The sequence below is a fragment of the Zonotrichia albicollis genome, chromosome 3, assembly GCF_047830755.1.
Source record: "Zonotrichia albicollis isolate bZonAlb1 chromosome 3, bZonAlb1.hap1, whole genome shotgun sequence".
Lineage (NCBI taxonomy): Eukaryota > Metazoa > Chordata > Aves > Passeriformes > Passerellidae > Zonotrichia > Zonotrichia albicollis.
Window position 1 is genome coordinate 6,933,818 of NC_133821.1, and position 24,342 is coordinate 6,958,159.

Sequence of the window (24,342 nt, forward strand, 5' to 3'; positions counted from 1 at the left end):
TCATGCACCAGTACAGGCTGAGGGGGCACCTGGGTGGATGGGAACTTTGCAGATCTGGGGTCCTGGTGGACACCAGGTTGAACACGAGTCAGAGATGGACCTTGAGCACCCTGGGCTGCATCAGGGAAAGTGCTGCCAGCAGATTGAGGGAGGTGATCCTCTGCCAAGGGTGAAGTGCCAAAAAGGGGCTGAAGCATCTGTCATTTGAGGAGAGGCTGAGACAGCTGGGACCGCTCAGTCTGCAGAAGAGAAGGCTCAGGGGATCGTCTCAGTGTCTATGAACACCTGAAGGGAGGGTGCAAGGAGGATAGAGCCAGGCTCTTCTCAGGATGCCCAGTGAAAGGGCAAGAGGCAGTGGGCATAAACAAATACAAATACAGTTTAACTCACTTCCTATACAGGAAGAGGTGCACAAACAGGAACCTTTATATCTGTGCAGACAGGCAGTACAGTAAAAGTAGCACAGCAGAAATATACATTAGTATATATAATATACATAGATATAGTAGGAGGTTAAGAGCTGTGAAAATTAGGTGTATGTTCTTCATTAAACAGCCATTTTGAAATACCTTGGGATGTTACATGTTGATTGTAGGTGCAGAAGAACAAGCTCACACGTCAGCTGTAAAAATTAAGGTGTTCTCCATTTTGCAAACTGTCTGCAACAAACAGATAAATCACTGTTAACTGTGATATTTCTACACTTCTGTGTTTAGCTGTCACAGCTCTTTATATGTTTATTTACTGATTTTATTTTACCCATTAAATTATTTCTCTTCTTATAAAGGGGTAAAGTGATAAGAGAACTAAAGGCCTTGTAATATTGGAGAAAATACCTATTTTCATTATATGCATGGTATATTTTCATTAACTGACTGAGTAGTGAGTTTAAATTGATCTATGTATACAGGTCAGACAATTCCTCAAGCTTTTGTGAAGACATTCATTAAAGTCTTTTGGTTTGGCATTTTTTGTTTTGTTGGGTTGTACTTTTAGGGCATGATTTGGTGAAGGACATGAGATACAAGGCACTGTTGTGAGGAGGACACAACCAGTAGGAATGCGTAGCAGTCACTGCCAAGCTTTCCTCAGGTTGGGCAGTGGTTAATGTTTAATGGTTTTTAAAGTGAACTAACACAGAGGCACTGGTGGGGGCACTGGGCAGTCTGGCTGCCTTTCTCCAGCAGCACACAGCTGGCCCAGACCCCACTGCTGGCCTTCACCCCATCTGAAGTCCACACTCTCTCTCTATATGCAGCCTTTGGTCAAACTGGCTTGGAACAGGAACCAAAAAACTCCATCTCACTGAGAATTGAAATAAATGAATAGGTGCTGTCTTCTCAGGATTCAGGGATACAGGAACTCCAGGTGTTTGATGGATCTCCATGAGTACTGGCCCTTCTCTTCTCCACACATCACAGAGCTGTCCATGCAAGCATCCGCCTCTAGTCAGACTCATTTCAAAGGTCCTGTGGGAAGAGAATGTTCCTCTTCACAGCCATCCCCCAATCATCTGGTTTAAAAAAGAACCTATTTCTTCAGGCTAGAAATGACCATGGAGAGCTGCTCCTTCCATAGGATGCTGCAGTGCTGTGAGGCTTACTTTAAGGAGGGATTTTTTTTGTTTCCCCAGTCCCTACAGCATGATCATAGAGAAAACAGAATGACCAAGAGGTGTAGAGCTCAAGGATGGTTGTGAAACCCTCCTTGGAGGTTTTCAGGGGACCAAACCAGACCTTGGGCAACCTGCTGTAACTCCAAAGTTCTCCCTGCTGTGACAGGACTGTAGGATGGCTGCAAGTGAACTCTAGAGATCCTCTCCACCCCACATCACGAGTTGATGGTACACAGGCTGATAGAGTGTGGCACAAACTGACCCAAGCCCCCCAGAACAGCTGTGGAGGGCGGCACAAAGTGCCACAGCAGATGGCATGAACTGTCCAGAAACAGGCTCTGAACCACTCATACCTTCCATGCAGCCAGCAATGTTTGCATTAGATTGCAATATCCCCTGTCCCCATTTTTAGCCACGGCTTTCTCAGGAGTTTGTTTTATCCCTCCATGAATTCTAATGAATTTTAACCCCAAGAAGAATCCAATTTAATACCAATTACTGGTGACCAATGAGAGAGATTCATCTAACTTCAACGGAAAATTTCACCTGCAATGCTCCCTTCATTTGTCTGAATTATTTTGGCAAGGACAACACACTAAAGCTTTAGGCAGTCAGAGGTGTGGAGAGGTATTCTGGAATAAGTTTCTGTGACCAAAAAAATCCTCAAATCAGCATGAGGATTACTGACTAATGGCTAATGTGAAAAATGCATGTATTTTATGATTGCCTTTTCGCAAATATTAAAATGAATATTATATGTGTTGTGTTAGAAAGTTATGCTGTATTAATTCTCTTAAGTAGTGTGTTAAATATAGTTTTAGGTTGTAAAAAATGTTAAAATAGAAACCATGCTATGTAGGATACATTTTTTAAATAAAGGACTCGCAGATAGCAGCCACAGGACACCTAAATCTTTCAGAGAAAAAGAATTTATTGCCCCCTTATCAGAAGAAACAAACTTCTTCCCGCCTAGAAGGCGCTGTTAAGATTCAGAGGAAGAAGTTGATGATGACCAGACAGAATCCTGTATTTGAATAGAATTTATGCATCATGTATGAGGCGTATGAATATGCAACAGGCTATTGCTTTTAAGGGTTAATCCATTGTTAACAGGTGTCCTTTTTTGGGCTCTTGCTGCCCAGAAAAAGGTACCCAGACGGCCATAACTCTTTGCCTCTATTGTCTCATATTGTCCTAATTCAATTTGGTCAAATTGTTATTAGTCTAATTGTATTACTATTTTTATAACCATTTTATTACTACTAAACTTTAAAAAATTTAAAAACAAGTGATTGGCGTTTTTCACAGTTTATGATTAACTTAGGGATTCAGCTGAGCCTTAATGATAAATGAAAAGCTCTACAATAATTTAGGAGAAATTAGGACTGGCACATAACAGGACTTCAGCACTCAGCCAGGAAAAATTAAGAGCTCTGAGAAATGATCAATTTCTGCTATCCCAGGTTTGCTGGGATCCTTGTTCAAGCTGCAGTGCTGCGTGCCTAATCCGCAGCCCCAGCTCGGCACGTAGCTGTTGCTAATGCAGCTCTTACCAAAGCAGATCTGGATCAATTAATCCCTCCCGGCTGCAGCTGCTTGACACGGGAATAGAGTTTGGGGCTGCCCAGGCAGTGCTGCCAATGACTGCACCCCGCAAAGCAAACAGACCCTACGCTTAAATCTTGCGCTCTCATTAATGAGAACTTTAATTACTCTTTTTAATCTAGATAACGGACAAATCCGTGCGTGTGTCTGTACCTGCAGCGCCGGTTTCCAGGCACAGAGCAGCCTTGGTGACAGACTACATTTCCCAGGAGCCTGTTGCGCCGGAGTCTCTTGTGTCACTGCAGGAGGACCTGGCAGCTCTGCGGAGCCGCTCGGGCTGCTGCAGTTCCCGGTGCTGGCGCTGGAGAACCATGACCTTCCGCAGCTTGTCTCCTAAAGCACCCCGAGCTGACCTGCGCTAGGGCCCGCTCCTGCTGCGGACACAGCCGGGCAGGGTGGCTGGGTGCCCTCGGTTCATGTGAGTTGATAGATGTCACCTGCAGGAGAAGAGAGCAGCTTACCTCTTCCAGAGAGATGGCCCCGAGCCAGCAAATTCGCTCTGTCAGCCTGTGCAGCGGCTGTGGCAGAACTAGGTACAACTCACCGTGGTTTTCCGAGAGGGAAGGGGGGTCAGATTAACTTACGGGGGGCAGGGGGAACATCAGTCCCCGGATGCCTCATTCCTCAGTGTTCTGCTCCAGCAAATCTGCATTTCACTGTGCTAGTCGTGGCTGCTCCATAATCGAAGTGTTTTATGCCACTTGACCGTGGCTGGAGGGAGGGTTTTCCAGGATGAAATCTTTGCCTCGGAGACCGAAGGGCTGCAGTCATTACCTCAGTGCAGTTGTCACTAATTTAAGCTTTGCACTGGCTGGGTTTCCAGGGAAAGCCTGAAGAGGTAGGCAGATCTGTTGCCTAAGTTACTAGCAAGGCCTTGTTCCTTCAGGAATTTCCTTTTCGTAGTCAATTAAGGTTAATCAAAGAAAAATCAACTCCTAAGTTTCTGGTCACAGTGGAGATGCTTATAAAAATGGAGTTGGAAAATGGTTTGGTGAAACATGGAATAGAAGCCCACTGGCATCTGTGCATCACTGCTTTGTGACCAAGTAACTTATTTTGAATATTTTTCAGCATGTTCTTTATAATTTCTACAGGCTCTTACAGGCAAGTAAGTCACTTACATTTCTGTAAGGATCTGTAACTTCTCAATCTTTGCTAATCTTTAAACATACATACCAAACTTAATGCACAAATAGACTGTAAACCTGCTGAGGCTTTGAGCAGTGAGTGCCTTCCCCTGACACCTGAGTGCTGCTTTGGAAGGACCCTGGTGTGTCTCAGAGGTATCAAAGAAAGACAAGCCCTGCTCCTTCCCTGCCACAGGCTGGGAAGGTCCATCACCAGGCACTCCTGGCCTGGAACTGAAATGAGGGGCACAAATATGTATCCGTACTGTTTCAGGAACTGCCCTGGGAAGCTGAGATCACCTTGGATCTCCTTCACTGGCCACCAGTTATTTCAGTGAGAGAAATAACAGGCTAGACATTATTCCTATGCCTGTATAATGAAAGCAAGCATGCTTTAGGGTGGTTTGTAGGACAGATATATATGTTCTACAATATAAGTTTGTATATATATATAAGTTTGTAGCTGAGCCTGAATGTATGTCAGCATTATGATGACCTCTGTGGAGTTGTTCCTGACCATAACGTGCTGCCACTGTGCTAGACAGTGGCTGGACAGAATTGGAAAGACCACATGATCAATTGAGAGATATGACTGGTCTGTGTTCAGGGGGAGTAACTAGAAGGGGTTTTTAATCCTGGGTCCCTCAGAAGGTACACATATTTGCACAACAAATCTGCAAAACTAAATATGGGAGGAAGTGTGTATGACAGGAATGTCATTTAGTTACTTGTGCCTAGCGCCACTTTTAACAGGCCTGGATGAGAATTCTCCTTTTCTCCAGGGGTCTCTCCTGGAACCTGTTGGGTACAGCCCCTGCTCCCTGCTGGTGCCTGCCCAGCCCCTCGGGCGCTGGCAGGGCGTTGTGGTGAGGCTGTTCCCGGCACGGGAGCTCTCCGGGCAGCAGCACTCCTATTCACGTGTGTTCCCGGCCCTTTGTTCCCAGTGACATTTCCCCTGGATCTCACGAAAACCCGGCTGCAGGTCCAAGGTGAAGCTGCGGCCGGGCCGGCGGTCCCGTACCGCGGGATGCTGCGCACGGCGGCTGGAATCGCGCAGGAGGAGGGGATATGGAAGCTCTGGCAAGGAGCCACGCCGGCCGTCTACCGCCACATAGGTGAATATCTGCTCGTGATGGGACGCGATGGGTCCTGCATCCTGTGGCCAAGCCTTTTGGAATGCTTTCTTGTACTTTAAATATATCTGTGTGGTGTTTTCAGTCTAGCCCTGCAATCCCACTTTGGAATATACAAGATTTCAGATCAATAGCATCTCTTCCTTCCCTTTTCCAGTCCTTCATGGCCTTATTCCGGCTTCTGGGAAAACAAAATATAAGTTCTCTGTCATCTTTGCATGAAGGTCTTGTTCAGGAAGTCCAGACACTAAGAGTTCTCAGAAGAATAAATTTCTCGTATGTGGGGGAAGTGGAAACATATTAGGAAAAGGATGGGAAAAATGATGAGGTTGGAAGCACAAGGGAAAAATACAATTGCTTAAAAGAAATGCATCAGCAGTTTGCCACAAGTAACAGCTTTCTGTGGTTTAGTTGGAAATATGGTGACAACAACAAACCTCAAAAGCACTTGTGGAGGTTTTGTGCTTGGCATGAGCCCAGAAGGAGGCAATGCAGTCCCATCTCCTTAGGGTGCAGGCAAAGCTGTGCTGCCTCCTGGCAGACCTGTGGCTCAGCCAGAGAGATTTTTTAATGCTAAGACACTCTGGCTCTCCCTCTGACACCACGCAAACCCCTCACTTTCCCCATTCAGATCACAAACATGAGAGCAGCGACAAGCTGACCCAGGCAAGCTCTGGAGTGCCATAAACCAAGGTCTTGATCTCTCTCTCATTTTGACCTCCAGAAATGCAGACCCAAGAACTGTCTCCTGCTTTTGTTTTCCACAGTATACACTGGTGTCCGGATGGTTACTTATGAACATCTCCGTGACTCTGTGCTTGGAAGGGCAGAGGGTGAAAGCTTTCCTCTCTGGTAATGTTGCATATTCATGCATATTTATTGCTTGCTTGGGGATTGTCCTTACTGTAGGAGACCTACAGCCCTATCTTAGGTCAAAAATGTATCTGGCTTTAGAATGGGATTGATAAAATCTACTGCAAAATACTTGTCATGCCCAATGCTACAGGAGGGGGGACCTATGGATAATACTGAAATTTCTGATTTTACTAAAATAAACAGACCCATAAATTAACACAGTTCATCTAGTAGCAGTGGGAGAGTAAGAAAAGTTTTATATATCAGCAAGAAGTTTGGAATTTTAGGTGGGCATTTAGTTATAATACATGAAGCATCATCCTTTACTTGTGTACTTTGCCATCCTGCTTTTAAACCTTAAGCAAAGAGCAAAATGTAACCTTGTTTAGCTTTTTTTTCCTCAGGTAAGTTTTAACCCTTTTTGAAAATTGACAGAAATATTATTGACTACTTTAACAACCTGCAGCCACCACAATTATTACCTTTGCTTTGGCTGTTAATGTATGGAACAACCATTTACACTTGTTCCACCTGGGTTGTGTTGCTGAACTCTTCAGCTTAAACACTGTGACCTGTAAGGATTTTCAGTGTATTCTGGAGCACAATTTCTCTCCATTTGGCAGGAAAGCTGTGGTTGGAGGTGTATCTGCAGGTGCCATTGGACAGTTTTTTGCCAGCCCAACTGATCTGGTGAAGGTGCAGATGCAGATGGAGGGAAAAAGGAAGTTGGAAGGAAAGCCATTACGGTTGGTTCCTCTCAGAGCTGGTGTTTCTCCCCCTGTTTCTGATCACTCTTTAGCCCAGGGTGTGTTTCTCTGTGTTTCCTGCCACTCCTTCTCCCCAGCTGTTCTGTGCCCTTTTACAGGGAGCGCACCCGATGGCTCTGGGCAGTTAAAGGAGGAAGGATTCAAGACCTCCTCCTTATTCCATTTGTACTCATCTTCTTTATTCTGATTTATTGGTCCCAGGGACCACAAACCCATCCTGTGTGCTGCAGCACATCCATGCCAGCACTGCACCATGGGGAGGGAAGGACACTTTCTGAAGATGGAAGAAAGCACGAGTGAAATGGCTCGTGCAGGATGCACAGGCACAAGGAAGGCTGGCACACAGCAGGGCTTGAGACTCTTCTGCAAATACCAGGACATGCTGCTCTTTGCATGCCAAACTGCTGCCATCATTTGGTGTCACATACATTCAGTATTGTAACCCAGTGTGGGATCTAAGGCTTGTCTGCTGTTAGGGACCAGATCACTGCTTTGCAAGGCAACCGGTATCTCTGGTAAAATATTGTGGCATGAAAGTCAAAGACAGATCCAAAAATGGATCCTTACAGGTATAAATTCCATGCAAAGATTTCACTGGGCTGTCCACCCACAGGTTTCATCTTGATTTCAGATTTCGGGGCGTGCACCACGCATTTCTGAAGATCCTGTCTGAAGGAGGAGTAAGGGGACTTTGGGCTGGATGGGTACCAAATGTCCAGAGAGCTGCTCTGGTGAATATGGGAGGTAAATGGATTAACTTGGCCTGCAGCACTTAAGGCTCCACCAAATCTTTAAGAAAAAGGAGCTCAGCCGCTCCCTTTGTCTTAGGGCCCTGTTTGGAGCACCCTCCAATTGACCTCTGCCTCGTGCACCTGTGTTTTGGTCCTGTGGAAATCAAATGGCTTAAAAGTAACAGTTTTTACCTGAATTTAAGGTAAAGTGAGCCAGAAGCTGAATGGGTCCCATGGCCAGCAAAGCAGGGACTTCACCAGCCACAACCCAGTGCCCAAGTGAGGTGAGCAGGGCAGAGCCAGCAAAGGCAGCCAGGCTTCACCAAGATCCAGATCCGTGGGGAAGTGTGTGGTGATGAGGCAGGTGTGAGACCAAGCCAGGAAGCTGAGCCAGCAACAGGGCTGGTGAGGGTCACCTAGATACAGCTCAGCATCATCTGCAAGGTAAATCAGAGCAGATGGGAGCAGGAAGGAGAATGTACTCACAGGTCTAAAGACAGGACTCAGGTGCCACAGCCCTCATTAAAAACTGGGGCAGAGTGCCAGCTGTGCCAAAGGCAGGAGCCTCAGTGGAAATTAATATCCTGTGCTGTGAACAGCACAGACCATTCACTCCTGACAGTGCTGCTTTTTCTCATTATCCTCTTTACAGATCTGACCACTTACGACACAGTGAAACACTTCTTGCTTCTGAACACAACACTTGTGGACAACAGTGTGACTCACAGTGTCAGCAGGTGCCATATTCTCCAAATACCCCTTTTCCACTGTGGAGCATTTCCAGCCTTGCTGTCTTCATCTGCCTCTCTGTGCCAGCAGAAGACCCCATTCTTTGATTTTGATACTGCTGATGAAATGCAACTTTAGAATTATTTTTTCCTTAGAGAACATCACTTTATAAAAGACACAAGAGAAAGGATGCAACCATTGCAACAAAACTGCCCTCACTAAAAGTGCCTTGTTGGTACATTTAAACACCTTTGCTCTAATCTGTGGGAGCACAGTGATACAACTTCTGCAGAACATCCTCTTTTACTCTCTTAAGTGATGAAAAAATCTGCTTTATATAAACAATATTGTGAATTGCCTATTGTGGGTCCTTCATCCCTGACTCAGAACTGCACACAGAGGTGAGGGCAGCTGGCACTGGGAGGACATGTGAGCAAGAGCAGTATTAGTAAGCCTCCCAAATCGAGTTTATCTTATGAGTTATTACTCATGATTTGATGATAACTGTTTTAATATATCTTTATTATAAGAACTGGAATCACAATGCTGAAATTTTTATGATACATCTTGGTTTCTTCCTTAAGTATCTGTTGCTGTTGGCAGTGTCTGCTCTGGGCTGGTAGCAGCTGTGCTGGGAACTCCTGCTGACGTGGTCAAAACCCGGATAATGAACCAGCCAAGAGATAAGCAGGGAAGGTATGGACACTTCACAGACCACTTCAGCAGCACATTGAAACCATGGGTCTGACTGATTTCACTGGGAGTGAAGTGCTAAGTTGATAATTTGCTCTTCATCATTCTAATCAGATGATTTTACTGATTTAGTAAATGTCTGGGGGGTGTTGTTGTGATGGCCACCTACTCCAAGGAGCTCACAAAAGCACTCTGGCTTGTAGAAAAATCTCACCACAAATTATTTTTATGAGGGGGATGTCTTATTTTTTAAATTGTGTATGTGTAATCCTAACACTGTTTGTTCTCCTTGCACGTTGCTAGAGGTCTGCTCTATAAATCTTCCATGGACTGCTTGATTCAGACTGTGCAGGGTGAAGGGTTAATGTCTCTGTACAAAGGCTTTATACCAACCTGGATGCGAATGGTACGTGCTTTTAAACTCCCTTTACAAGAACAATTAGCATTAAAATGTGAGGAGTGTGGATGCAGCCCTAACCCTATGTAATATTACAATTTTTGTATGAAAGACATAATCAAAGACATAATCATAGAATTGTAGAATGGTTTGGGTTTAAGAGACTTTAAAGATCATCTCATTCCAAACCCTCTGCCATGGGCAGGGACACCTTCCACTTGCTCAGAGCCCCATCCAACCTGGCCTTGAACACTTCCAGGGTTGGGGAGTTCAGGGATGGGGAGTTCTGCCTCTCTGAGCAGACAGAGGCTTGGGAACCTCTCTGGGAACCTGAGCAATATGAGACTGAACTTAAGAATATGATTTTTAAGAGGAGACAGTTTAATCTAATGGGCTTATTTTGGGGTTACTTTTGTTTTAAGCCTCTAACTTGAGTGTTTGCTTTCACAGGCACCCTGGTCACTGGTATTCTGGCTTACATATGAACAAATCAGAAGGCTGTGTGGAGTTACTTCTTTTTAAAACCTTCAATATTCACAGAGAAGAGCAGTCAAGCTGAATTCTCATTCCACAGGGTAGTAGGATCAGATGCATAGCTTGTTGCTCCAAATCCAGTCCTTACTGGTTAGGAACAGTCATGACTTAAGGATACTATTTGATTGTCAGACTCCTACATGAAATTTATATTATCCAAAGGATAAAACTGTCCCAACAATACTTCAGCTACCAGCCAGCATCAGCTTTCTGAACAAGCAAACAGGAATAAAAAACATTCTACCAAGCAAATAGAACATAATACTGTCTGTTTGATAATGGAGATGGTTTCTATTGCTAAAAAACAAGAGCAGGTTGATCAATGCACTGAATAAGTTCTGTGGCTAAACATCTATAAAATTATTTGGGAATTTTTGTTGTTAATTTGCACACAGATCAAGAACTACCTCTCATTAGTTTGATATGTCGGCAAACCAAACCTGTAGTGCTAGGTATTAAAAAAGATAAAAGCAGTTTGCCTGATTCCAAATCTGCTTTGCACAAAAAGTGGAGGGGTTTGTGTTTCTCTTACTTCCCAGAGACTGCCTGACCTCTCCACTCAACCCTTGAAGTAAGATCATTATTGAAATGCAGTCCTGTTCTCAGAAAATCAAAAGCCTGGTTTGTTCTGCAATGTTCAAAGGTCTCAGGATACTCCACAGGACCAAACTGAACTACTTGTCCTGTGACAATCTCAGTGCTGATGTGGCAGACTGCGTCATTTTCCATGGGAATGTGCACTCTGCCCACTTTACATCTCAATGGAAATACAACGTTCTCTTCAATAATGCAAAAGGTTTGAACAGGGGTGATTTATTTATTTTTAAACCTAAAGCCTTCCAGATTTCATAGAGAAGGAGACTAGTGCTGTTTGTCACTAGGTTCACCTTTGGCAATCAAGGGTCAAAAATGCAGCATTAAATGCAGCCGTGAGTAGATAAAACAAAGCTGGCTTTGATTTAGTAATATCTAGTAATTGAGTTAATGTAGAAAATGTGGCTCTTTGAATAAATACCCAGGATTTCTTCTAGTCTTTGCAGCCAGTGTCTCCAATGTGCCATTTTCTCACTGAACACAGTTTGGGTGTTTTCTTGGCTTGTACTTGTTTTTTCTGATTGTACTGAAGTTCAGTTGTGGCTGTGTGCATTTGGGGTATGCTTCCAGCTTGGAAAACATTCATCTCACCAATATTAGTCACAGAACCACAGAATGGGGCAGGTTGGAAGGGAGCACAGTGGCTTATTGGTCCCACCTTCCTGCTCAAGCAGGGTCAACCAGAGCACAGGGCACAGGATTGCACCCAGCCATTTCTGGAATATCCCCAGTGAGGGAGACTCCACAGCCTCTCTGGACAATCCACTCCAGGTCTCGGTCACTGCACAGTAAAGATCTTCCTCATATTCAGGCAGAATCTCCTGTGCATCAATCCAAAGGTTTTGTTCAGAAATCCTGTTTTTTTTCTGGCTGTCATCCTGAGAATCAAATCCCAGTTCTTTCTGTCCTGTATTCCAGCACCAGCAATGACCAAGCAGCAAAGCTGCTGCTTCAGTTCCATCCCAAGCACCCCTGCCTGCCCTCCTGTTAGCCTGATAACCCAGTGACGGATACACAGCTTTACCTTTCTCGTGAGACACAGTAAATACTTTTATTATACAGTCATAGAACAGTTTGGGTTGGAAGGGACCTCTAAGATCAGTTCCAACCCCCTGCCATGGGCAGGGACACCTTCCACTATCCCAGGTTGCTCCAAGCTCTGTCCAACCTGGCCTTGAACATTTCCAGGGACTGGGAATCCACAGCTTCTCTGGGCAACCTGTTCCTGTGTCTCACCATTCTCACAGTGAAGAATTTCTTCCTAATAGCCAATCTAAACCTGCTCTCTTTCAGTTTGAAGTCATTCCCCCTTGTCCTGTCACTCCAGGCCCTTGTAAAAAGTCCTTCTCCATGTTTCTTGCTGGCTGTCTTCAGGTACTGCAAGGCCACAATCAGGTCCCCTTGAAGCTTCTCTTCTCCAGGCTGAACAATCCCAACCCTCTCAGCCTTTCCATGAAGGACAGCTGCTCAACCTCTCTGATCATGATAGCCAGTATATTAATTATAAGCAGTGTGTAAAACCACTTTTAGACTGCATTTCTCAAAATTTCCATAAGCTACTTTTATGGGCACACAGCTTGGGAAAATCACTGAAATTCTAAGTTTTGTTAGAATAACCTTGATGTGCTTCAATTAACAAAGCCTGAAAGAAGAGAGGTCTATTGATGAAACTGGATACAAGGAGTGCACAATTTATGGACCACAAAGACATTCTGCAGAAAACAGCAGACAAAAAAGAGATTAACAAAGACTCAGTATGTGTGCTGGAAAGTCCCTACCTGGGAAAAAAGATAATAAAAGAACTGAAGAATATAGACTAGTTTGCAAGAGAAGTGAGAAATCAATATCCAACAGAAGAAAGAATACTAATTAATGAACAAGAATTCTGTAATTTAGAGCCTGTGAATATTAATTTGCTTGCTAAAAGCACATATATAAATAAACATAAAAGTTCTGTATTTGCATCTGAGTAGAGACCAGGATTTTGTCAGCCGCACCCACACGATGCCCTCTTGGCCAAGAATAAAGTAATGCCTGACTCGCTAACACTAAAAAGACAGTGTTAGAGGGTTTATTTATCCCAATGAATTCAGAGGATTTGGTGTCACTCATCTTGGTGTCACTTGTAAACTTGCCGAAGGTGCACTCCAACCCTTCACCTATGCAATTAATGAAGTTACTAAATAACCCTGGTCCCAGCACGGACCCTTGAAGCACAGCTCAAAATAAAAATGACAAAAATGCCTTGTAAAAATCTTGTAGTGAAAAACTTCTTTAACTCTTAATAAATCTCTCTCTTCGGCTGTGAATTGTTAGCGGTTCTTGACGGGTGCCTGGTGCGAGCTCCCCGCCCTCACTCCGCGGCTGCCGCCCTCACACCACGCCCCGCCCCCAGGCCGCTGCTGGCCAATAGCCGCCAAGCTCCGCACGCGTGTCCCGCCCTCTGCGCTGCTCTGACCAATAGGAGCTAAGCGGGCTCGGCGCGCTCTCCCCCTCACCCCGCCCTTGCCGTCCCGCCGCCACCCGTCCCTCGTGGAGCGCTCCACCATGGGCGAGGGCAGCGCAGCCCGGCTCTGCCCTGAGCCCCGCGGCGCCCCGGACATAATTCCGTAACCCTCCTCTTAGTGGCGCCTCCGCGCACTCTTAGCGTAGCGGGAGCTGCCCCACGTCTCAGCTGGCTTCGCCTCTCCTTTTTCCCTTTAGCTTCGCGCCGCTCTCCACCCCACCGAGAGGATCGAAATGGACTTGGCCGCTGGGGCAGCCGCTAACGGCTCCCCGTGGGTCACGTGGGCGGCGCGTGCTCTATATGAGGCCGAGGGGCGGAGGGCGGGGCGTTCATTCGCCTCGTGCGGGGAGCGGAGGGGGGCGAGGTGGCTTCGCGATGAGCTCCGGGCCGGGGTCCCTCGGCCGCGGTGATACCGTCACTCTGCGGGTCCGCGCCGTGGGGCTGTACCCCGAGGTGCCCATCCTGCGGCTGTGGGGGCTTCTGGGGGAAAGCAAGGCTGACTATGCTCTCCTGTACCGCGAGATCCAGGCGGCGGCCGGGCCGCGCCTGGCGGCCTGCCCAGAGCCCGGCGGGCCGGGCGCCAGCGGGACCAGGCTGTGCCCAGGAGACCTGGCGCTGGTGGAAGTGTTGGGTGTGTGGTACCGCTGCTGTGTGGTGAGTTGTAGTGCCCAGGGGTACCGTGTTTTCCTGCTGGACGAGGGGTACGTGGTGACCACGTCTGCCTATTACTTGGCCCGGGGCTGCTCAGAGCTGTTCCAGCTGCCCCCGGAGGTGCTGGGCTGTGTCGTGGCCGAAGTCATGCCCTGCCACAGTAACGAGGGTACAGCAAGTGGGGATTCACCCGTGTCCAAGTGGACCGTGGAGGCGATGGAGTTCCTCAGCTTCCTGCAAGGCAAGGAGGTGTCTGGTGTGGTGCAGGAGGTGATAATGCCGCAGGTCATCGTGCTTGAGCTGCCCCAGCTCGTGGCTCAGATGCAGCAGCTGGGCCTGGCCAAACGAGTCTCTCCCAGCTGGTTCTGCCAGGTGCTCAGGCGCTGCCTGCCCTCTGGCCAGTTAAAGAAGCAGCTCTGTCAGCAGCCTCCAGCGTGTTCCCTCGGAGCTTTTGCAGTTCCACAGCTTGTCCATGTGTTGCTCTCATACCAGCCTCTGTCACCTGCCTTGGATTACTACTACCCTCAGCTTCAGTTGGATGTGACAGAGCCTGTCCTAGTGACCCATGTCTCGGACCCACACCACATTTACTGCCAGTTGCAGTGCCTGTCACAGGAGATCTGTTGCCTTTCTGAGACTATGTGCCATGCTTATGACCGGTGGGAGCAGGACTTACTGCCCAAAGTGGGCTCGCCCTGTGCTGCCCGTGGGATGGATGGCCAGTGGTACCGTGCCATTCTGCTGGAGCTCATTGCTGGGGAGCAGGACCAGCATGCAGCTCTCGTGATCTTTGTGGACTATGGCAAGAAGGAGACTGTGAGCAGAGCGAACCTGCGCCATTTGCCTGCCGAGTGTTTCCGCATGCCTGTGGTCACTTACGCGTGTGCTCTTCAGGGTGTTTCAGATGGGGGCTGTGGCTGGTCCTCGCTGCAGGTTGATTTGCTGAAAGCGCTGGTGCTCGGCAGAGGAGTGAGTGCTCACATCAAAGCCTTTAACTCCTTTGAGCATCTCTATTATGTGACTCTCTATGGAGAAAATGGTGTTGATTTGAACCATCTTTTTGGGTCTCAGGCTTGCTGCCTGGCCAGCAGTCATGTGAGCCAAACTGAGGATCATGAGCAGTTGGAAGTAGAGGAATCCTTAGTTGAAGAGTTGGGATTGCCACCAGAAGCACCTCCTGTTTCAGCCCATGGAGATTTGGCTGCTGCTGCTGGTGTGTATCTGAAGACCTGGACATTGTACAGTGCACAGGTCTCCCACCTCCAAGACCCATCTGAGTTCTGGCTGCAGCTCCATGAGTATTACCAGCTCTTCAGGCAGCTGAGGCAGAGCATGTGGAATTTTTATTCCCATTCCACAAAGCTGGATGGTGCTGGGTGGGACCCACAGCCTGGAACCCTTTGTTGTGCCAGTGGGAACGAGGGTGTCTTTTATCGAGCAGTGGTTACCAGGGTGCTGGACACTGGGGTGGAAATACACCTGGTGGACAGAGGCAGTACAGAAACTGTGGATCTGTGTGCTGTGAAGGAGCTGCTCCCTCGGTTCAGGGAACTGCCTGCTTTAGCTCTGAAGTGTTGTTTGGCAGGTGTCTCCCCTCCAAGAGGGAGTTGGAGTGAAGCTGCTGTGTCTGCATTCAGGGAGATGGTACTGAACAAGGAACTAAAGGTTTGGTTTTTGAATGTGCAGGGTGACAAATACATGGTTGAAATTTTTGACCAGTCTCAGTTAGGAGAGGGAAGAGTAAGTAAACTCATGGCCCAGGGGGGTTATGCTAAGTACCAGAGGTATGAAATACCCAGGACTTGCAAGAAATCAGATGAGTCTGTGACACAGGCCTCTCCCCTAGTGTGTGCTGCAGAGGAAAGCCAAGTAAACGCAGAGAAGAGGCTCAGAGAAGAATGCAATCTAAAGAGCAATGATAGAATATTTGATTCTCACGTGGGTGTGGTGGTCAGAGAGAGTCCTATTGCAGCCTTTCATAATTCTAAAAATAGTGAATCTCTTCTTTCTCGAGACTATGAGGGTAAGGAAAATCTGCACACCTCTTTGAGGCAGAACTATGTGGAAATTAAGCCAGGCTCCTCTTGTGGAGGCCACTTAGAAGTGGGAAGTACAGTTCATGTTATTTTGTCATATGTTGAGAGTCCCAGTTGTTTCTGGTGTCAATTAAGTAGAAATTGCCAGGACCTTGAGATACTAATGGATGAAATTCAAGAGCATTGCAAGAATTCATCCAAGCCACATGTTTGGCCAAATCTTGTCTGTTTAGCCCAGTACTCAGAGGACAAGAAATGGTACAGGGCTTTAATAGTTAGTGAAGGAGTTTGTGCAGAGAAAGTAGAAGTCATCTATGTTGACTATGGCAACAGAGAGCAGGTGTGTCTAACGAAGCTCCGTGCAATTAATGAACGCTTCCTTAGGTTAGAGGCTCAGGCATTCAGGTGCAGCCTTTACAACTTAATCCAACCCAATGGTCAGAATCCTTTTGCTTGGGATGAAGAAGCAATTCGGGCTTTTCGTCAGTTTGTTGTTGATTCGTCATCTGACCTTGACCTAAAGTGTACAATCTTTGCCTTGGCGTCAATAAATAGGGACCTGTTTAACATTGTAGATTTAATCACACCTTTTCAGAGTGCTTGCCAGTTTCTCACTGAGAGAGGTGTAGCCAGACCTTTGTTTCCTCAAAAGCATCTGGAATCCTTGGTCCAGCTTCACTCTTTCTATTATTCTAGTCACGGCATCAAAATTGGGAGTGAGGAAGATGTTTATGTTACACATGTTGAGAATCCATGGACATTTTACTGCCAGCTTGAAAGGTGTGGAGATACTTTGGCACAGCTGGCTGATAACATTGCTTCCCTGAGTGAGAGAGTGGCCAGCTCAGGATCCTTGGGGAAGTCTGGGACCTTGTGTCTGGCAAGGTACTCTGACAGTCAGTGGTATAGGGGAGTAATTATGGAAAGACAGCCTAAGGCTAAAGTCTTCTTTGTGGATTTTGGGAACACAGAGACAATAGAGACAGACGATCTGCTTATTTTGCCCAATGATGCTTCTGATATCTTGCTTGTGCCAATGCAGGCCATAAAGTGTTCTGTGTCTGATGTATCATCTGTTTCCAAGGAAGCTGCCACATGGTTTAAGGAAGCTGTCCTGGAAAAGAGATTAAAAGCAATAGTGGTAGCAAAGGACTCTGATAATACACTGCTGGTTGAGTTGTTTGATAGAAATACTCAAATTAATACAAAACTGAAAGAGCTGAGCCTAAACAGTACAGGACTGCGTGGTCGTGTACACAATGAGACTTTGTGCAGTGGAAATACAAATGTGCCTGAGAGGAATGAGACTGCAGGGTCCCCTTTCAGTGCAGGCAGGCCTCTTGAAAGAAGAAAATGTCGACCTGAAGCCCAGCAAGAGCCAGGGAGCAGAAGACACTTCAAAGAAGTTGTAAACCTTTTCCAGCACTCTGTGAAGGGTCATGTGGCAGCTGGATTGCTGGAACCTAATGAGGTGCTTAGCAGTAAGAACAATCCAGTCTTGTTGAATAAAGTAGGGGAGGAGTCTCTGCTCTTTTCCCAGATGGATACACTGTCAGATACTAAGTCTGATGCTGAAGGCAGGTGTATAATGCTTAAAAATGCATCTGATCTGCCTCCACGGAAGATAGTGCCAGCTCTTAAAACCTTAGTGTATGTGTCTTATGTCAGTGACCCGCAGGATTTTTATGTTCAACTAGGGAGTGATGAAGTTCAGCTTAACAACATTTTGGAAAGTTTAAACAATGGGAAATCAGTGAAAGACCCTTGTGGACAGCTTTTCCAAGCAGGAGATTTAATCAGTGCTGTTTATTCAGAAGACAGCCTGTGGTATCGAGCTGTAGTAAAAGAGAAGACTTCTGACAATTCGATAAGGGTGCATTATATTGATTATGGTGACACTTCTGTGATCAGTGTTGATCAGGCACGCAGGCTCCCTAAGAACTTGTCATCTATTCCAGCAATGAGCATTCACTGCTTTCTAGGTGGACTTAAATGCAAAAAAAATGCTGGCTGGACAGAGAAAGCAGTGTTTTACTTCACCAAGAGAACAAGTGAAATCCTGCTGTCATGTGAATTTGTAAAGAAGGTTGAGGATAAATGGGAAGTTATTCTCAGTGACCATCAAGGTATCATAACAGTGGATTTAGCTGATAAAGATCTTGCAAGTAGAGAAAGACTTTTCTCAAGAAGGAAAATTGATAGAAGAGAGAACCATGACATGATCACTGGCTGTGAGCCTTTGCCTCCTCAGGTGCAAAATGAGACTTCCTGTGTGAGTGATTGTAAATCATTTATCTGGAAATTTCCAGAGGCAGGTGAGACTTTAAAGATTTACGTCACAGTAGTAAATAGTCCAGGATACTTCTGGTGCCACCGTGCTGATACCAAAGACGTGAGCTACATCGAGAAAAAAATAGAGGAAGCTGAAAAGCTTGGACTAAGCTCTCTGAATGATGGCAAGTGTTGTATTAAAAGTGGAGATATTTGTCTGGCAAAGTACAGTCAGGATGGGTGGTTCTACAGAGCTCAGATCAGCAGTGTGAGTGATGACAGTGTCGTTGTCAGACACGTGGATTATGGAAGCGAGGAAAACGTCAGGCTGGAGATGATCCGACAGATGCCATGTGAACTGCTCAGAGTACCTGGGCAAGCTTTTGCATGCTGTCTCTCAGGTTTCAGTCCCCCAGATGGCTCATGGCTTAGTGAAGCAAATAAGAAGTTTTATGATATGACTGAAAACCTTGTATTAGAAGCTGAAGTTGTAGAAATTTGGGAAAATAAAGATTCTGAAGTCCCTCTGTGTGTTGTCAAGCTGGAAGCTTCTGGCAATAGTATTAATGAAGAGATGAAGCCATTTTGGAAGGCTAACAAAGAAACTGATGACAGTGATTTCTCAAACCTTTGCAACCCCCTAAAGGAAAACAGAAGTTCAGACAGCAATTTGGGTCTTTGTCTCAACAAAGAAACTACTGCTCCTTGTGGATTAGCTCAGGAAGAAAGTCAAAGTGCTTTATTTTGTTCTGATCCTTTCCTGGGTGTAACTTCTGAATGCTTAGAAACTGCAGAAGCAAATGTGTCAGTGGGAGCTGCCAGTGGGAAGGCTGATGGTGGATGTGAAATAGGAGAGTGTGAGAACAGTATTGATAAAGAGAGACCTCTGTCTGAAGGTGTCAGTGATAACACTGTGCTGCTAGAACCAATGAGAAACTGCAGCGCTCATATTGTGGGCAATGGAATGAGAGCTGAAGAGCAAGACCTGTCTGAAATACTGTTTGGAGAGGAGGCTGAGCTGAAAGCAGAAGTGGCAGGCAGTGCTCCAGCAGCCAGCCTTTTCCTAGGAGAAGAACAGGAACTGCAGAGATTGCCAGTGCTCCAGGCACAGCCATCTGCAAGCAATGGAGCAGAGACATTAGGACAACGGGATCCATTAGAAATGCACTTACCATGTGATGATCTAAAAGAGCTCCTACAGGGGCTAGAGGGAGTTATGGAAAAGTCCTCGTGTGGTGAGGGAACAAAGGAAGCACTGGAAGCGAAGTCTCTGGAAATGCAGGCAGCATCAGGCAGTGAAACAAGAGAGACAGTGTTGAAGCAGGAATTGCTGGTGCTGCCAAATGTGAGGGAGGAGACAGGGCAGTTGACAGCTCAGAACTGTCTTGAAATTTTGCCATTACTTAATGAGAAAGAAAATCTGGTGCCTCCAGTTAGTGACAGAGAGAAGTCAGTAGAGCTGATTCCATCTGATGTTCAGCTTTCTTTGGGAGAGGAGACCAAGAAACTGCAAGTGAATTTGTCTGGAATTCATGAAGCAGAAGCTATGCTAGATGATTGGATGGAAGCAGACCCTCCTTCCCTAAGGCTGTCATCATCTGGTGGTAGACCTGAGAAAGAGCTGCCTCAGAAGATGCATGACAAGCAATTGATGCTAGGAGCCAAATTTGAGCCCTTTCTGGAACTGGTGCTGCCCAATGTTCAGCCTCCTGAGGAAGACAGGGAGGAAGATTTGTTAGGGCTGGAACATGCTATGCTACAGAGTTCTGCAGGTAGTGGAAGTCAGTTTTCATTTCTTTCAAAAGACTCAGCAAATCAAAGGCCTGTTTTCTCTGTGAAATCATGTGACTGTAAAGTTGAGAAACATAAGGGGTGGCAGAAGAAGAAAGATGACTCTGTGGAAGAATGGATGGAACAAGACTTGACCGACTCATTTAAAGAGAGTGAAAATATGTGTGTTCAGTCTTTAGGCTTTAAGCCTGGGGAAGACAAAAAGCAAAATGAGAACTTGGCTGACTGCAGTGCAGGTAAAGTATCTGATTTTAAAGGGTTAAATAATCAAAATGTTGTGCCATTCAAAAATGAGAATAGCTTTCTTGTAAAAAAACCCAACTTTTATTCCCTAATAAGTTATTTTGTTAGTGTTGATGCTTTGATGAGTTAAGGACAGCAGACTGAGTGTAGTTTCTCATGGGTAATGTCACAGTCTCAGCAACTAGTCTTACTTGGAAAGATTAATGATTTTGAGTGGAAATCCATTCTGAACATGAAGTGCATTTGCCAGACTTGTTTGGGATGACAAATTTTTAACTTTCAAATATCAAGTAGTTTGGACGGGGTGGGGCAGCAGTGTTTGAGGTATCTGAGAGTTGATTTTTGAGGGGTTTTTTGTTTTTTGTGGGGTTTTGTGAGTTTGTTTTTTTTCTTTTTTTTTCCTTCCTCCTTCATTGCTAACTTACCATTTCTTGTAGCACACCATGACTATCCTTGTAATCTGAAGGGCTTTGCTGTTGGTTCCAAATGTGTGGTGTGGACTTCTCTCAAATGGTGTGATGCTCGCATTTTGGAGGTATCTGAGAAGGGTACTAAGGTAAGTGTGGTTTGAATACTCTTTCTGCATTCTTAAGATCTCATCCTTCTTTAGTCCTTCTCTAAGCTCTTAAGTAAATATTTCTTTTAAATTTTGTTATAGATTTTAAGTATTTCAAAGGCTGATTCTGAATTTATAGACTAGAGAGAAACAGTGGTTTCTCAAATAGAGTTGATGATAAATGTCAACACTTGATGTTCCTTTCACATCTTATTCTCTTGTATTGACTGGGAATACTGAAGGATCTGGCTCCAGTTTGAGGCACACATATGTGTGTGATTCTGTCTGGCCTGAAGTTAGTGTTCTGCAGTGGAGCTGTGTTACCATTACATGCTCATGAAACTTGCCATTATTTTATTGGTATTTTGAGGAGTTAGTGCTGGATCAGTATGAACTTGGGAAGAAACTCAAACTATACTGCGAGTAATAATGAATCCTTAACTATTCCTGCTTCAGTGAAATGTGTATTGCATTAGTAGTTGGTGGAAATTAACTTTAACAGTAGAGAATAATGCAGTGAGCTGCCTTGTTCTACTGCTGTTTGAGCTGGGGGATGAATGAGACATCTTCCTTCAGTGCAGGGGGAGTGTGTATTGATGTACACACATTAACAGACACTGTACTTACATAAAATGACCTCTAGGTTATAATTTAGGATTGCAAATCCAAAAGGTTGTTACATAAAAGCATCCTTTTGGAAGATGGAATGTCTGAGATTGTAAAAGCCAGCTCTTGTGCTGGTAGATCCCTTGGGTGTCTAAAACTAAGCTCAGGTGCATTCAGATGAGAGGCAGTGTCAGGGCTTATCATGTAAGGATATCCCCATTCATCAGCTTCCCTTTGGTTCTGATCTAGTAGTTGTTTTGCAGCCCTTTTCTCACTATGCTTGGGTTAGGAGCCCAGAAGAGCCTTGAGCAGCCTCAGTCCCTACATTCAGTTTTATTGGAGATCAGCTTGTTCTTCTTTACAAAATCCAGACTTCTCAACACCTTCCCAGAGGCACAGCTGTGTTTTCCTACTGTTGTGTCTTGCTTGTAAGTGTATTGCTGCTGTGCTAGATCTCCTTTGGCTCTGTCTGTACAGGTTTTGAACCTCTGCAGTGGCAATGAGGAGATTGTGCATCCTGAGAACGTCTGGAACGGGATTCCTGACGGGGCTCGTAGATCATCTGAGGTATGGCAGTGTGGTACTGGGCTGGGCAGGACAGTGCAGGTTTTTAGAGAGGCTGCTGGCTAATTGCTAAGTCATGAAAAATACTTCTATTGTGAAATAATTAGGAAGGAATAGTAAGATTTTCACCGGTGTTCTTCATGAAGGACCTACCAGTGGATGAAAAAACTCATCCACTCATCCACAGTTCAGGTCATGAGCCATGTTGCTGGTGATGATAACAATATGAATTTCCAGTTTGTTCTTCACATGCAGCCTTTTGTATCCAAGTGAAAAGTGGGCAGAAGACTAATGTAGTGAGTTATAAGGGAGGAAAACAATAGTAAATAAGAGTCCAGTAAGAAGTTAGTCTAGTATTAAAGGAAGCACCTTAATGGAAGTCGTGGCAATAGTGCCAGCTTCCTAACAGGATCCCTTTTTGTGTAGGCATTAACCCCTGCAACAGAAAACTTGCAGCCCTTACCAGAGGAGTCCTTACTTCAAGGTAAGTCTGCCTTAAGCCCCCACATGGTTTGTGTACTCTGTGTTTGAATGGTTTCTAATTTTCTAGGAAATGCTTTATTTTGGAAAATAAATTTGAAACACTAATCTGAGGTTATGCAGTTGATACTGCTGGGGTTTTCTTGATAGCATTACCGTATGTATCTCAGTTTAAGGGTGACTACATGGAATGAAAGCTGCTACTGTGTCTGGATTACAAACCAATTTAGTATTTATTTGTTCATCTAATGAGTTGAGCCTCTTGGAACAGCTGGGGTGGTTGACCCAAGTTACAGATTTGGGCAGGGTTTTGAGCATTGCCATCAGCATGCTGTTCTTGATCATGTTTCTGAAGCAAGGTGAGCAACTGCTAGGCAGACTGTATTAAGCATTTAGTTTAGCATTTGGGTGCCCCAGTCCTATAATCTATAAATCTAAATCCATAATAATACCATTTTAGTTGTTGTAAGGGTAGTTTGTAAATAGTATATCTTTATGGTTACTTAATTTTTGAAGTGTTACTGGTAAACACCTCTTAAGTTACCACAAAAATAGTACAGGTTCTTTTTGATTGTATGCTATTATGGAACTGTAGAGCAGTTCTGGTTGAAAGGGGCCTTTCCTGGTGGTGAAAGCAGGGCCAACTTAGATCAGGTTGTTAAAGAGAAACCTTGCTGCCAGTTCTGGAATATGTCCAAGAATGGAGACTCCAAAACCTGTCTGGGCAGTTTGTTTCTGTGGTTGCCTGATGAAGACTAAACTGAGTTGAAGTGGGGATAGTGTTTGTGCTTTCAGGTATTAACTGGTGATTGTATTTCAGTATAACTACTGGTTCATAGGTAACAGATAGGAAGCTTGCAATAGAGATTGGGTTGCCTGTTGAGCAAGAAAAAGGTTAGTTAAAAAATTTGATAAAATGTTAAAACGGTCAAGCTACAAACTCTCTCCCAAAATTGCATCCCTCAAATGCAGGATTATTCTTGATTTTGTAGATTTTTTTCTGTTCTTGAATGCTTTGCATGGAGTTAGTGTGTGCACTCTCAGCACCAGCACAGGAAAGGTGAGTCAGGGTGCACCCACGTGTCACAGAGCTGGAACCTGCTGCACACATTGCCACTGCCTGGAAAGGCAGTTTGAGTAGGAGGAACTCAGGGTGCAAAAACTCCTGCAGTGGTTCATGCCAAGCCCGCTGAGGGATGGAATAACTTGAACTCATAACTGAAATCTGAGAGTGCTGCTGCTTCATCTTCTGCTGCTTTATCTTTGTACAATAAGTGTAGTCTTTTAACATGGTCCAGTATGTCAGTAGTATTTAGTCTGAAGCCCTTTTGATCTTTATGCCCTTATACACATTTATAGAAACATCTTGATGGGTCTAATCTGTGTTTATTCCTTATAGAAAAGCAAACTGGCTGCAGTAGCAATTTAGCTGAAGATGCTCATGTCCTCCAGCAGTGCTGAAACCAAGTGGCACGTTGACCACATGAAACTGAATAAGTGCCTGTGTATGAAATGTTCCCATGGAAATGTGTTTGTGGGAACAAAAATACCAGCAGAGCATTGAGTGGCTAATTTTTTCTACCTAGCTGACCAAATACTGCTGAACTTGCCTATAAAGGAATAGTGTTAGCAGACTGTTATTTTCAGCTTGTTTTCTTACAGCTGTTGTTGCTAGACTGTTATTGTTAGCTTGTTTCTTATAGCTGTAATTTCCTAAATAAGAATTTGCCTCTTGACTGGCTTTTTTTTTTTTTTTGACTGAGGATGCACTGACTTCTATGGAGTTTTTGGTGGGTGGTTCTTCAACAGAAGTTTCTTGTGAGTTTCTGTATAGGCTATTGTGTTGTACAGCACTGCT

General features: G+C 45.2%; 2 protein-coding genes and 1 long non-coding RNA gene across 4 annotated transcripts; 2 read left to right on the top strand and 1 right to left on the bottom strand.

The window, feature by feature from the left end:
• Positions 1–670: 670 nt before the first annotated feature.
• LOC141728441 (uncharacterized) lies at positions 671–4,120 on the bottom strand. The gene is made up of 3 exons (XR_012579342.1): positions 3,805–4,120; positions 3,374–3,657; positions 671–1,469 (listed from the first exon to the last, which is right to left on the bottom strand). It is a non-coding gene; the product is annotated as an uncharacterized LOC141728441 (long non-coding RNA).
• SLC25A27 (solute carrier family 25 member 27) lies at positions 3,613–11,225 on the top strand. Of its 2 annotated transcripts, none has more exons than XM_014269394.3 (9): positions 3,613–3,753; positions 5,292–5,462; positions 6,248–6,332; positions 6,959–7,081; positions 7,716–7,846; positions 8,486–8,570; positions 9,166–9,258; positions 9,559–9,661; positions 10,103–11,225. In XM_014269394.3, exons 1-9 carry the CDS (start codon positions 3,651–3,653, stop codon positions 10,172–10,174), a joined length of 966 nt encoding a protein of 321 aa, XP_014124869.1. In that variant the 5' UTR covers positions 3,613–3,650; the 3' UTR covers positions 10,175–11,225. The 2 variants fall into 2 exon arrangements, with proteins under 2 accessions (XP_014124869.1, XP_005490412.1); XM_005490355.2 differs by having other exon boundaries at positions 7,734–7,846.
• A 2,436-nt stretch (positions 11,226–13,661) lies between these two features.
• On the top strand, positions 13,662–24,242 carry TDRD6 (tudor domain containing 6). Its single transcript, XM_014269392.3, has 5 exons — positions 13,662–20,271; positions 20,716–20,834; positions 21,918–22,007; positions 22,431–22,488; positions 23,884–24,242. Exons 1-5 carry the CDS (start codon positions 13,662–13,664, stop codon positions 23,943–23,945), a joined length of 6,939 nt encoding a protein of 2,312 aa, XP_014124867.2. The 3' UTR covers positions 23,946–24,242.
• Positions 24,243–24,342: the final 100 nt, after the last annotated feature.

What these genes read in the sequence shown, in the direction of transcription:
- SLC25A27 (XM_014269394.3), top strand. Translation starts at nt 3,651, where the DNA reads ATGTCACCTGCAGGAGAAGAGAGCAGCTTACCTCTTCCAGAGAGATGG. An exon ending in GGCCGTCTACCGCCACATAG is followed by an intron (nt 5,463 to 6,247) that starts GTGAATATCTGC and finishes TGTTTTCCACAG; the next exon opens with TATACACTGGTGTCCGGATG. An exon ending in TTGGAAGGAAAGCCATTACG is followed by an intron (nt 7,082 to 7,715) that starts GTTGGTTCCTCT and finishes GTCCACCCACAG; the next exon opens with GTTTCATCTTGATTTCAGAT.
- TDRD6 (XM_014269392.3), top strand. Translation starts at nt 13,662, where the DNA reads ATGAGCTCCGGGCCGGGGTCCCTCGGCCGCGGTGATACCGTCACTCTG. An exon ending in CTTGGCTGACTGCAGTGCAG is followed by an intron (nt 20,272 to 20,715) that starts GTAAAGTATCTG and finishes CATTTCTTGTAG; the next exon opens with CACACCATGACTATCCTTGT. An exon ending in GGGCTCGTAGATCATCTGAG is followed by an intron (nt 22,008 to 22,430) that starts GTATGGCAGTGT and finishes CTTTTTGTGTAG; the next exon opens with GCATTAACCCCTGCAACAGA.